General features: G+C 34.5%; 1 protein-coding gene across 1 annotated transcript in view; it reads right to left on the bottom strand.

The window, feature by feature from the left end:
* LOC106471912 (protease-associated domain-containing protein 1-like) overlaps window positions 1–11,182 on the bottom strand; it is a 29,859-nt gene extending 18,677 nt beyond the window's left edge. The window contains exons 1-3 of the mRNA XM_013932537.2: window positions 11,080–11,182; window positions 6,552–6,664; window positions 2,296–2,405 (exon numbers count right to left, since the gene is read on the bottom strand). Of these exons, the coding sequence (XP_013787991.1) occupies window positions 2,296–2,405; window positions 6,552–6,664; window positions 11,080–11,182 (326 nt within the window). The remainder of the gene's footprint in view (window positions 1–2,295; window positions 2,406–6,551; window positions 6,665–11,079) is intronic.
* Between the last annotated feature and the right edge of the window lie 2,233 nt (window positions 11,183–13,415).

Raw genomic sequence — 13,415 nt, 5'->3', positions numbered from 1 at the left:
TATAATTCGTGTGCAGACCATTTTCATTTATATAGTGCTCTGTGAACACAAATTAGTTAGCACAAATCAGTTAAATGACGAAAAATTAGGTGTCTATTTACTTGTGACCACTCAGTGTATATTGAAAATAATGTTTGGGTTAATATTCCATGGCTATTGACCACAAAAAATTGGAAAGGTAAGATTGAAAGTAGAAATGTTCTGTTGCCAGGTGGAGCTGGAAGCAGTACTCACTGTTATGTTGAATTTATGGAAATTAGGAAATAACAATTTAGGTAGAAAATACATATTGTTTCATTCTATAGGTTGCAAAAGACACATTAAAGCCAAAAACAAAAAGGAACATTTGACTTATGATTAAAATGTCAATCCACAATCTGCCAATTCGTGGCATTTGTTGGCCATTTTGAATTTTATCAATTTATGCAAAAGCCTCAAGCATGCTGGGTTGTCATCAACTGGGTTTGTGAAAAGGATGCTCTTGTGAAGTAGAATCAGCAAAAAAATGTTATATGGATTCCACATCCAGGTTCATCATACTCGCCAGCATGCTACATGTACCAAAACCACAAAGTCTCATATAATATTCAGAAAGGTTGTGCAAGGGTTTTAAACTTCCCACATCATCAGAACATATATGTGATACCCCACCATTGCTGGAGATCACCCACTATGATTTTGCAGAAAATAAATACCCAAAGCTTGTGAAAGGCATCTGTGAATAAATGAAAATGTGGTTTCAGAAGTTTAAAACAAAAAAGCTTTGAACAGACGTATTTTGATTCAATCATTTGTGATTTGCAGTTAAAAATGAAACCTGTGAAAAAATGTATTTGAATAACAGGTTAGAGAAGTGAGATCCAGCACCAGAAACCAATTCCCTATACACTTGGAAATCCTAAAGACAAGAATAAAATACTAAATTCAGGTTAACCAACACCATAAGTACCTCTTCAATAAAACTGACTGCACTTCTTTAGTTCAAGATGATCCAGTCAGTAAGTAGTGGGAAATCCTAAAAAATGGTGTAAATGTTTTCCAAAAAGCTTTAACATTCACAGACTACATATTATCCTCCTCTTACAGTTGATAAATCTAGCCACCTTGTCCACACTGGCTCCAGGAATTGGGAATCACATAGTCCTCTTGTAAAGCAACTATATGTCCTTGAAAATTCTGCTCAATAGAAGGTGGGAGGTCTGAATGACAGCCTGGAGGGCTTAATTGTGAGATCCAAAAATGAGAAGACACAGTGACAGATGAATGAGGAGTGGAGTCTAGTCCCCCTACCAAAGGAGCTCAAGGAGCTTCGGTAAAACAAGAGGAACATAAGAGATGCAAAGAACGATGATGTGCATGACTATCTCTGGTTTTCACCAAATCAGGAATATCACCACAAATGAAGCCAGGCATAACTTCCAAAGACCAAGATAATGCTTGAAAATAATGCCCTTTAAAGGCATTCAAAAAACAAGGATAATCTATCCTCAGATATAGGAGAAGAAAGCCTATACATGGCTTCAGTAACAAGCTGTAACTGTAACAGTAACAAAATCCCAGGAAAGAAAGAAGAGAGAAAAAAAAAATAGTAGAGACAGAAATGAAAATTGTGGATTAAGAACTTCACCTTGAACTGAAACATAAAATCATTGATGGATAGAATTTGTCTAAAGTATCTGATGCCAATGAAGAAGCAAACAAGAAAGAAAAACAAAATCTTTGACAGAGAAGATGAAAATCAGGTACAGGAAGAAAAAGAAGGCAAAGAAACACCACAGGAAGTTGTCCTAAAATAAAAATAAGATGAAACTATTTGTTTGAGTTCCAGCTCATTTCAAATAAAAGCAATCAGTTTCCTGACCATGTCCAAGGAGAGAAATTCTCACAACAGATCCATCCCACTGCTGTAGTGGTCCAACTCAAAGCACAGGATCCTTCTTCAGACTAAAAATCCCCATTTAAGAAAACAAACAGACTGATATAAACAGGGTGGAATCCTAGAGATTCTATCACTAGAGGGCATGAGACAAGTGATTACACATCTAATATTCTCACATAGAATGATTTCCACAGGATTACAAAATGCAAATGGCAGACAATATCTGATGAAGTAATTAGGGTGTATAATATGTCTAACTTTTGGGATTGACAATACACATAGTTTAAGGATTTAGTAGAGGTATAACATTGTATCTGAATTATATTTTTTAGAATTATGTTAGAAATATATATGTAATTTCAGGTACTATTGAAAGATCTAAATATTTTTCACAATGTGACAGTTTACATACTCACCCTCTTTCCACAAGAATAACATTACTTTTGAGTTCTAATTTATTGATTGGTGCACTACAACCATGATGAGGTTCTGAGATAACTAAACCGACATTTTGAAGTGTTTTATTCTGCAAAATAAAATGAAATAAATTAGTTATATTTTCAAACCCTTTATTGAAAGTAGAAATACCTACAATTTATCAAAAAATCTGTAAGAATTAGCTTACATTTTCTTATAACAAACAATAAAGTTATAATTTTCCTACACTGAAAATGTATATCGGATAGGTACTTGCTTCTTCTCAAAGAAATAGATATTCTTGTTCAGTGCTGCCCTCTATATGCCAAAAACTTTTACTCATGCCACAAGCCTTCTATCTCCCATCCAGTCATGATATAAAAGCGTAGGTATTATTAATTAATTATTTTGTGAGTTAATATTTTATAATTGTTTAGTGTGTTTTTTATAATAAGAGAGTTAAAAGCAGACGATTGTTGGAAGTTGTGTTTATAATTCATTGATGTTGAGACTTATCGATTGTAGCATGCAATACACACTGACATCGAGTATATAGAGATTTCTCAAAGGTGGGCAGACAATTAAGTGATAAACATATAAATAGTGTGAGATGAGTGGAAACAAACAGACAGACAGAGCAGACAAGAAAGTAAAGTCACGGGAAGTAGAAGTTCGGCCAAGGAAAGTTAAATGCTGCAGGAGTGAAAGGCCTAATGGTTAATATAGGCCTAACAATTAATAAGTTAAGAGGAAAACTAACAGTTTCAAAAGAGATAAGAGTATAGTTTATAGTGCTGTTCACTGATTATTGAGTTTATCATCAGAAATACATTTTCAGTGTACGAAAATTATAACTTCCAAGATGGTACATTACCTCTTCTCACATAAATAGCTAGAATCCCACATAGAATAGGTGGAAGGACCAGTGCACAGGGAAGAAAGAAGCATCCTTCAAAGTGAGTTCTAAAGTAACTGAACCTGCCTGAGTGCACTTTGACAAAAGGAACAGATGATATCTAAAGTACAAAGACCAGATGATTACTGGAAGAGCAGTATACGATTGTGGTAACTCACACTATAATTGTAAGTGAATTATACACAGAATACTAGTGCAATAGAAAGGTAGTTTGGCTTGTTAATTGAAATTCTAAAGCAATTGAATAGGCCTAAGTAAACTTTTGACAAGGATGAACAAACTTATGAAGCAATTCTATTGCAAGGATAAAGCTACAAGCGATTTTATGGAACACCCCATCTCTGCAGCATGGAATTATAATATTCAAGTTGACATGGCTTCACAGTGCAGATTTGAATAGTTTAAAAATACCTGGTCAGGCACCACTCGCCACAGAGTGGGGTCCAAACAATGAGCATTAATAAAAGGGAAAAGGGCACCTGAAAAGGAAAAAATAACATATCCAGTCAAAGTCTTACTGAATTCCTATATTCTAGAATGGCTACAGGTGGAAGACGATAACCCAAAGAGGAAGAAAACCACAATCCAAAGCAAGTATTAAGAGACATATTTATCATGTGAAGTCCACAAGCCAGATTGAAGTACCTCCAAAGGATGACGAAGATGAAATGCCAATGAAAAGGTAAGGTGTTGAATCATGTGAGTAGACACTTGGAACAAAGTATCGGAGGAAGACAATAAAGAGGAAGAAGCAAATTGAATGAATAGCCAAATCCAACAGAGGAAGGAGAAAGAACACAAACATAGGATGGTTGCCAAGGTAGAAAGAGGTGGGAATGGACACCACAGAAGAAAGCCATGCAGGAAATATAACAGGGAAGAGCACATACAGGACATAGAAATCTGTCCGGATCAGGACAAGGATGAAAGTGTGAAAGCTAAATGGATGACTTATCCTCACAAGTCGCTGAAGTGTTAGAGAGGAAAAACAATCCGGAAAAAGAAGAAGATATATAGAAGGATAAAGAGTAAATGAAACATAAATGGCAAATAAACAGACCACTGACATCCACAGGCAAATAGGAGAAGGAAGGAAAGTATAAGAGAAGGTGAAACAAGGAGCACTGGTAGAGTGGTTCGAATGTAGGAAAAGTGAGGCAGTACAGGACCACATTAATATCCCCATCTAGAAGGGCAGCCTGCCATGGTGGATGAAAAATCTGGAAGGAACACATCCACAGGTAAAGTGTAGGAGACATAAATACATGTGGGATCAGAAAAAACAAAAGGTGTAGGACAGAACCAGCCAAAAATCTGAAATTGAGGAGACAGAAGACCCCTGATTCAAAAGTCAAGAGAGGAAATCTGCATGACCAAGAAAAATGAGTTGATCAGGGGAAAAAACCCTGGACCCAGAAACCAATGACGGAAAAATTCCATTTGCGTTGTGAAACTTTTGGGTAGGAAGGGCAAATGAAACAAGCCAGAAAAGAGGATAACTGTTGATAGAAGCTGGATCACCTCGCCAATGACCACAGAAAAAACAGGAGTGAAGATGGAGGACAGGAAGGTCTGGATGAAACACTAATGACTTAGGGTGGTAAAGAAGGGAGAGAGAGAGAGAGGAAAAGGTAACAGAGGAAGAAGTTGGAGCTGGAGAAGCTGCAGAAACCACAGCTGAGACAACCAGGAAAGAGCTATCAGAAGCACTGAACACAGAGTGTCAAGGTTGAACAAAATAATCCAGAGAAGAAGGAGAATCAGACGATAAACCAATGCGTAGGTCCAATCCTGGCTGAAAACATAGATAGACAGAGCAAGAAGACAAGGAACCGGAGACCAAAACCAGGGCAATTAGTGGTTAAGGGAGTAGCAAAAGCTTCAATATGAGGAGTACCCCATTGAAGTCAAAGCCACTGGAAAACAAAAGGATTGAGAGACCACTCCATCATTTAAATGTAGTCTGGACAGGAATCCAATCCACAACAAGAGTGAAAGCACCTGGAACATGAAACAATGATATGAATATCGAGCATGTGGGCCCAAAAAAGAAGCTCCAACGTATAGAGAAATAGAGAATGGGTACTGCCCTGGTGATAGAGATAAGCTACCAATGAAGAAAAGTTGGAATGGATCATTACTAGATTATTTCTGGCCAGATGGAGAAACAAACCAAAACATGACCTATAGTGTTTGATACAAAATATGAGAGTGTGAGGAAAAAATAAAGACTGTGAAATTAAGTTAAATTAATAGGTTTCATCAATGTCAAGGAAAAAAAAAAAGAAATTTCACTTTGGAAATTAAACTAATAAAATCACGACTGTACGAAAAGCACCAAAAGGAAAACATCTGAACATGAGTACTGCCAAACAAGAAGTGATAGTTTGGTAGAATTGAAAAGAGGGAGTCGCATGCATCATGAGAGTATGATGCACTCTTATTGGTGGAGGGTTGTCACATGATGATTTGCATTAGAATTAGTCAATTCCAATGGAGGGGAGAGAGAAGGCTTGTGACATGCGTAAAACATTTTTTGCATGTAGAGGGCAGCAATGAACGAGAATAGCTATTCATGTGAGAAGTGGTAATGTATCGTATCAGAAGTTAACTTTCGTACACTTACTTAAAGTACAATAATCTAGAAATAATATATGATTCCAATTGCAGGTACTCAGTTACAAAAGTACTGTAGGATTTACATTTATTATGTTGTTCACTAATTTTTACAGCAGTGTATGGTCTTAAACTTTGTTATTATGGCATTTATGTATACACCTTAAGTGATACATTGACTAAAAATTTGAAATTATAAGTTACCAATGATCACTGAATGTGTTTTTGTCAAGAGTTTGTGAACTATAAATTATACTATATATTACTAACATAACGGAGAAGTTAACCTTTATATAATCTTTTGAAAACTATCATTCAAATACAGTTGCACTACTTTAAAATATACTGCTTATAAAAACACAAAATTAAATGAAAATTAATTTGTTAAGTGATGACCTAAGCCTTCAAGTGATTAACTTAGACACTGCTGAATGTTTAAACATGTCATCAATTTTTAACTTGTTTTATATATATTCTTATAATTCGGCTTTATCTTTTAAAGGCTTGTTCAAAAAATAAAAGATACAAGCAGTTGAAAGTCCAGAAATATGCAGTTCCTTATCGAAAATTAAGGTATTTCTTTGTTGCTTCAAGTTTAGGAGTACAATTTAATCAGAATAAGCAGTATTATTTTCCAGTATATTTCAAAATTAACAGGCTTTCAAATATAAACATATGTGAAGAAAAAGTATTTTTCAAGCCAACATAAATTTCAAAACTTACAAAATGGACTCCAAAATCCTGAGCAGGCCTAACTTTGAAAGTATACCGTAAGCTTTCGGGCTCTACAATTTCAAAAAACATATCTTGCTTCACATTTTTTGAAATTTCTATCCCTAAAAGTAATCAAAGAACAGAGTTTTAGAATCTTTATACTGATGGAAACATTCATAATACAATACTCATCATAACTGAAGACAACAGGGTGAGAGGACACAAGTTTAAGATTTGGAAGGCTAAGCTTCAGTTAAGTTTAATTTTTCAAAACATGACTGACTTATGGAATGAGTTGACATTGGTAGTTGTGGAAACTGATGATTTCCTGAAAAAAAAAAAATGGGGTGGAGGTTCAATGTTTGCTTTTCTCAAGAATGGATGTGCATAGACAGTGTTGTGAGTTATGTTTTTAATATTTTAATTTAGGCATTTTGTATTGTTTGCTACAAAGTTTTGGCATGATTTAATGATGTTGTGTGACTCCTAGAAATTTCCTCAGTTTCTAAATTTGATATTATGTGCAAATCATGTGTGGGATTTCCTAGAGACTTGGGGGAAAAATACTTTACTAGAAAAACATTAGTCAGTGAGTTGATTATTTATTCAGTTAATGAATTAGTCAGGTGATTAGTGTCTCAGTAAGTTCAGTGCTGTAAATTCTCTTTAAATTTGTTTATTAGATACGAGGGAATTTAACAAGTGAACAACTGTTAAGCTTCATTTGTGAGTTAAGCCTAACGATTGGTCATAGTTAATTCTTGAAACCATGTAAGCTATAAAACTTTTAGTTTAAAAAATAAAACATTTCCATTTCAGTAAATAGACTGAACTTTGCATTACTTTTGCCCAATAATCAAAAAGAATCTGAACAATGATGGAAACGATTACAACAGCAGCCTTGACGGACCATATAATCCCTCATTGTTCATTATGTTATGACAAAATATTAACTTTTATATAATTTCTCAAAATGCTACCTGCCAAGTAATTTTATGAGAATTACGTTAAACTACTCCAAATTTTTAGGGTACAAAATTACTTGTAATTAAGTTATACTCTGGAAAATTTAACACCTCTTAAAAATTTTATTTTGAAAACTGTACAATTGAGATGATAAAAAAAAATTCTGCAGAGTAGATGTATTAACATGTATAAAAATATCTGTAATGTATATATGATGTACAATAGCTGCAAGAAAAAAAAAGTAATAAAATAGAATAAAACTATTCAAAAATAATATTTGGTGACATACTTAAAAACTTGTATCCAGGTTATGACTCATAAGATTCTTATTTAGTGTTAGTTGAATTTTATTTATTGAGAGGACTAGCAAGTATAATATTCTTTAAAGAGGTTATCTGCTTAGGTAGAAGAGGATAAGGGTGTAGATTTGGTGTATTTGGATTATCAGAAAGCATTTGACAAGATGCCATTTAAAAGGCTTGTTAATAAGATTTTAAGTTGGCTTGTTGGATAGAAAGGAGAAGGTTGTTATAAATGGAGTTGAATCAAACTGGATTAATGTTACAAGTGGAGTATCTCACAACTCAGTGTTAGGAGCTTTGCTCTTTTTGTTTTACATCAACGTTATGATATTAAGACACTGGATGTTGCTACCTGTGAGGAGGAGGAGGATTCTGATTTACAAAAGGATTTAGTTCATTTGGCGAGTTGGGCAAGTAAATGGCAGATGGCTTTTGATTATAATAATACAATAGTAATACATATAAATTATCAAAATTTGAATTATAAGCATAATTTTTATGGGAATAACTTTAACAGTGTTATGGAAGAAAAGGATCTGGGTGTTCTGGTTGATCAGTCTCTCAAACCATTCAACTAGTGTGTTGTTGCTAATGGTAGGTCAAATAGGATTTTAGGTTGTACCTTCAGAAATTTTGAATACCAGTCTAATGATATTATAATTCCATTGTATGGATCACTGGTTAGGCTATATTTGAAGTATTGTGCTCAATCTTGGGCTCCTTACTTTATGAAGGGCATAGAATTGTTAGAGAAAGTTTAGAGGTCTACCAGATTGATACCTTTGATGAAAAGCTTGTCATATCATGGCAAGTTAAGATCTCTTAAATTGTTTTTTCTTGAAAAAAGAAAAGTTATAGAGGTTATGACTGAGGTGTTTAAGATTGTTAAGGGAACTGATAATGTTGATGTATCATCTTTATTTTTTATTACTTAATGGTGAGAATGTTAGGACTAGGAGATAAAAATATAAATTATAGCCTTTAATTATTTTAGGTTAAGTAAAACTTACTGGTTAAATAAATAAATAAAAACAAATTTTAAATAGTGGCAAAAACACAATATGTTTGCAAGTTCTACAAAATATTCACAAAATACTTAATGCTAACCTCTACCATCATCTTCCTTGAAGATGGCAACAGATTATTAGCTGAAGCACAGGATATAAAATAATTATCAGTAATAAAAGATTGGAATATTAATAATCAGACATAAGTGATTGTATGGGCTACTACCCATGACAATGATTGCTATTTAATTGCCACAACCTTACCATAAGTTGACAAAATTCACACAAGTTTTAAGATATATGTAAATAAAATAATAAATTTATGGAAATAAAATTTGATTTAAAAATGTCATTAAACATAGATACTTATTGAAATACAGTGGAAAAACCTCTCCCGAGACTTTATAAACTTTAATATAAAGGTTTTTTCAGAAAACCATGAAAAACTTCATATATATTCTTGTACAGTACAAGAAAATTATTCAACAGTCAACTGGAAGCAATTCATCATATTATGAGGTAGATACATATTGAACTCAGTGATGTGCACAGGGGGTGGCTGGATGTACTCAAACCCCCGTCTTTCTACTCTTATGCTTCAAAACAAATGGCACACCAGGCCTTTTATGTCTTTGCAGTAGAAAAATAATTGTGATATACTATTAAGTGCTAGTACACAAGAATGCACTCTTTAGTTTTAGATTTTAAGTGTTTTTAAGACTGCTTGAATAGGAATAAAAGAGGATTTGTTTGTTTCTCATGGCTATCTATCCTATGTATACCAGAGGCAACCCACAGTCTTGCCCCCCCCCCCAAAAAAAAAGTCTTGCCTTATGATGCTTCAAAAGTCCCCTTTTTTGTCTATAAGTCCCTGTTGTTTTAATGTCTTTTGCACAATATTGATCCTAATGTTCAAGTTAAGGCTTCATAGTTTTAACTTTGTTGTTCATTGTAAAGTGCAACTGCTTAGTTAAGTCTTTTTTCACAGTTCAATTTTTTTACCTTTGATAAAATTCTATGGGCACAATATTTGCAGTGTGTCTTATAATTTTATATTCATGCTGAGTGACTGCTTTCACACTAGGACAACAAGTTGAAGACCTTGAAAATATAAATGATGAATTTCAATTCATGTTTCTGGAGAAAGAAAATCATTTCCAATTTCTTCTCAAAGCAATATAACAGAACTTATCTATAAACTTTCTTTACCGAATACTTCACTTTATGAAACCAAAATTTTAGTTTTTCATGAAGATTTTTTCCAAAAATCTGTCACATGTAGCTATTTTAAGTTACACCCTAGAAGAAATATACATAAAAACATTTAATATTTTTTTGTTTTCAGGTGAAGCATATATTTAAAAAGATTTACATGCAAGTCTTATATTACACTTACAGGGTATGGGGTGGAAAATTGTAATTTTTTTTCCTAACAAGCATGGAATGCTTGTCTATAAATTCATCTTTCATTGTTTCAAGGTTTTCATGCCCAGTGTCAAAAAAGATGATTGATGAAATTAAACAAGATACTAATTCTTCAATTTACTTAGCATGAATTTCATACTACCTTCTTCTGTACTTTTGCAAATATCTATATTATTGGAAGGGTGAAGGCCAGTGAAATATTTAAAAATAACCATGGTAGGACACTCCAATTTAGATCAAATTATCAATAACTTGACCTTGAAGTACAGTCTTAATCTTATATGTATTTTATAAAAAAAAGATGAGAGATCCAAGTTAATAATATTCATCCTAAAGTAAATGTTTTTAAGCCTGCAGTTTCAATTTTAATAATATCATTCATAACACTGAAAAATATCAACTTTATTAATAATGTAATTAGTGTAGCTTCAGCATTCGCAAAGTTGTATTAACTTAAACCTAGTTACTCATTGCCGTGATCCTTGGTTATAAAATTAGTACTAGTAGTAGTAGAGGTTCTAACTACTAGTAGTACCAATAGTAATAGAATTAAAACTAGTGTAGTGGTACTACCACAAATCGCAGTACAATATATTGATTTGAACGATATCATAATATGATACACAAGTCTTCTAGAATATACAGTTTTTAGTGTTACTACTAGTATTAGTACTAATAGTACACCTATAGTAACGCTGTACTAGTACCAGTCAGTACAACCGTACGAGTATCATTTCCCGGTCGCAACATCAGTAATCCAAATCCTATATTTGGATTAAAACAAAGCACTGCTTTTTCGAAAGTGCGTACAACTAAATTAAGAAAAAAAACGCTTACCAGATACTAAAACAAAAGCTTTGAATAAAATTAAGGCCAAAACTACGATATCAGGTATAAAAAGATACACCTTCGACACGTGTCTTTGAGGCATATTCTTCATAGCGCTATCTGTTAATATTTCACTGACGAAAAAAATAAACGATGGATTTTTTAATTGTGATAATAGGCGTAATTTTCAGCTATTTTTAAAATTTAAAATGGGTTTCTCACGGTTTTAAAGGGTTAAATATTTCTATCATAGTATAATTGATAACAGTAAAATGAAGAAATGTGAGCTTTGCTATTCTCATTACATAAATATGCAAAGGTGTAATAGCCTCGATTCTAAGCTTATACAAGCATCAGAGTCACCCTTTCATATGGGCTTGCCTAACGTTAAAGAGTGGATAATGCACAGAAACAAACTGATACATGCTTCTATAAAATACTGTGGGTCGAAACACTGTAATTATAAAAAATAGGACCTGCCTACAGTAAAAGTTGCTGGTATTGTATTTTGGAATGAAAACTTTTTTTTTGTGGTTTAATAGACGTATATTATGTAGCATTGTGAGGCTACATTAATATTTAAAAATATATATGTATGTTTGTTTTGCCGCTATAAAATTATATCACCATTTATAGGTTTAGTAAGATTTATAAATCTTCTTTTCATAGATCACATAGAAATATGCAAATATGGTGGCTAAACATGTAATTGTAAATATGCTATGCGTTGAGCCTAGGAGAAGTTCACTCCTGTACATACGACTTTCAGAGGTTCCTGACATTGATATATCTGTAATGGCAGACGTAGGAAGATCAGTTGACATCTGCTCTACCAAGAATGAAAAATTGATTTTGCTGCAAGGGTCTGAGGGTCTTGTGGGTCTGAGACCGTATAAAGTGACCCTCTGAGAGACTCCCAAGTTGTCACCACCCAGAGAATCCTTTGGTCAGGACCATACAAAACCATTCGAGAAGAACTTGACATGTCACTGGTGAAAGAACTTTTCCAGTCACACTTGTTTCCCTGTCAGCTGATACACTAAACACGAAAAGGAAAATACCATAAACCACAGAATAATCAAGATCCTCTCCTAGCCAGTAAATATTCTGGTAGGGATACTGAGGATTACAAGGAAATCCGAAGTCATACAGAGCTCCAGAACGAGTTGCCAAGAGCAACATATCACCCTATCACCCTGGACCAAGGGGGGATATTCATCCCAACATTAACGTTCCTGAATACACCTACTATCCCATAACTACTACATTGGCAGCATATAAGCCAGGCATTGGCTTAAAACTCATAATGAGAGGCTCTGACCCACACCCCTCTGAGCAGAAGTTACTCTTGATGTTCAACACTGCATTGAAGGAATATCTAGGCTGTTTTCTGAAGTGATTCAGGGAGGTAAATGCTTGGAATAGTTAGACACAGAATAGGTAATCCAACATCCGATTCTGAGCTTAGATTATCCACCCCTTGATCCCATTGAACATTTGGATGAAGTGCAACAAGTAGACTGAGACACAGTGATCCATCTGGGTGACCTGTGTTGTCTACATGACCTATGATAAGTTTAATGGATCATGAAGACATGAATTTCCCAAGGAAACAATGAGGCAACTCTTGGGAATGAGAGACACTCTCACTTTAATAGAGGTAAGTTGCATTACGACCAGGTATGAAGTGATAACTATGATTTGTTATTGGAGAGGAAGAGGCCTGCAGCAACAGTTGCTGCTGTGCCTACACCTTGGAGAGATCATCCTGCTGAGGTATCATTCCCACACCAAGCTCTAGCCATGCTGAGGATTAACCATCCACTACCTACACATCCTGGGGTAAACCAAGCCAGTACAGTGAATGGTTAGGGCTGTCCTGATTCTCCCATGGGTTACAAGCCACAGCCTACACCAATGATGTCACTACCTGTACATTGTTTGAGATGAGAGAAGCAAAGTGTCTGCTTCACTTGTGGTATTTTGGCATACAGGTGAGTGAACTGCACACACTTTGCAGAGCAGCAAAGGCAGCTAAGCTATCAATTGCACCTAAAAGTTCAGCAGGTCCAGAAGAGCCAACTGCAAACGCATAAGCTGTCACTACAGCTTTGGAAAACCAACAGAGCCCAAGTTGTGGAAGTATGGATGAAACCTTGCATTCCAAGGTTTGATGGGTCGGTCCATCTCTCTGAAGGCTGGGTTTAGCTTGGTATGTGCCTGTGAGGCGACAAAGGCAAGATATCAAATTCCTGGTCAGCTCATGAGCAGCCAGAACACTGATAGATATTGCAATATTTCAAGTCCTCCAAGTGAGACTACTAATTTGTCCAGTGGATATGAAC

The sequence above is a fragment of the Limulus polyphemus genome, unplaced genomic scaffold (assembly GCF_000517525.1).
Source record: "Limulus polyphemus unplaced genomic scaffold, Limulus_polyphemus-2.1.2 Scaffold4959, whole genome shotgun sequence".
In the NCBI taxonomy this organism is placed as follows: domain Eukaryota; kingdom Metazoa; phylum Arthropoda; class Merostomata; order Xiphosura; family Limulidae; genus Limulus; species Limulus polyphemus.
This window is presented reverse-complemented; position numbering and strand designations above follow the sequence as displayed.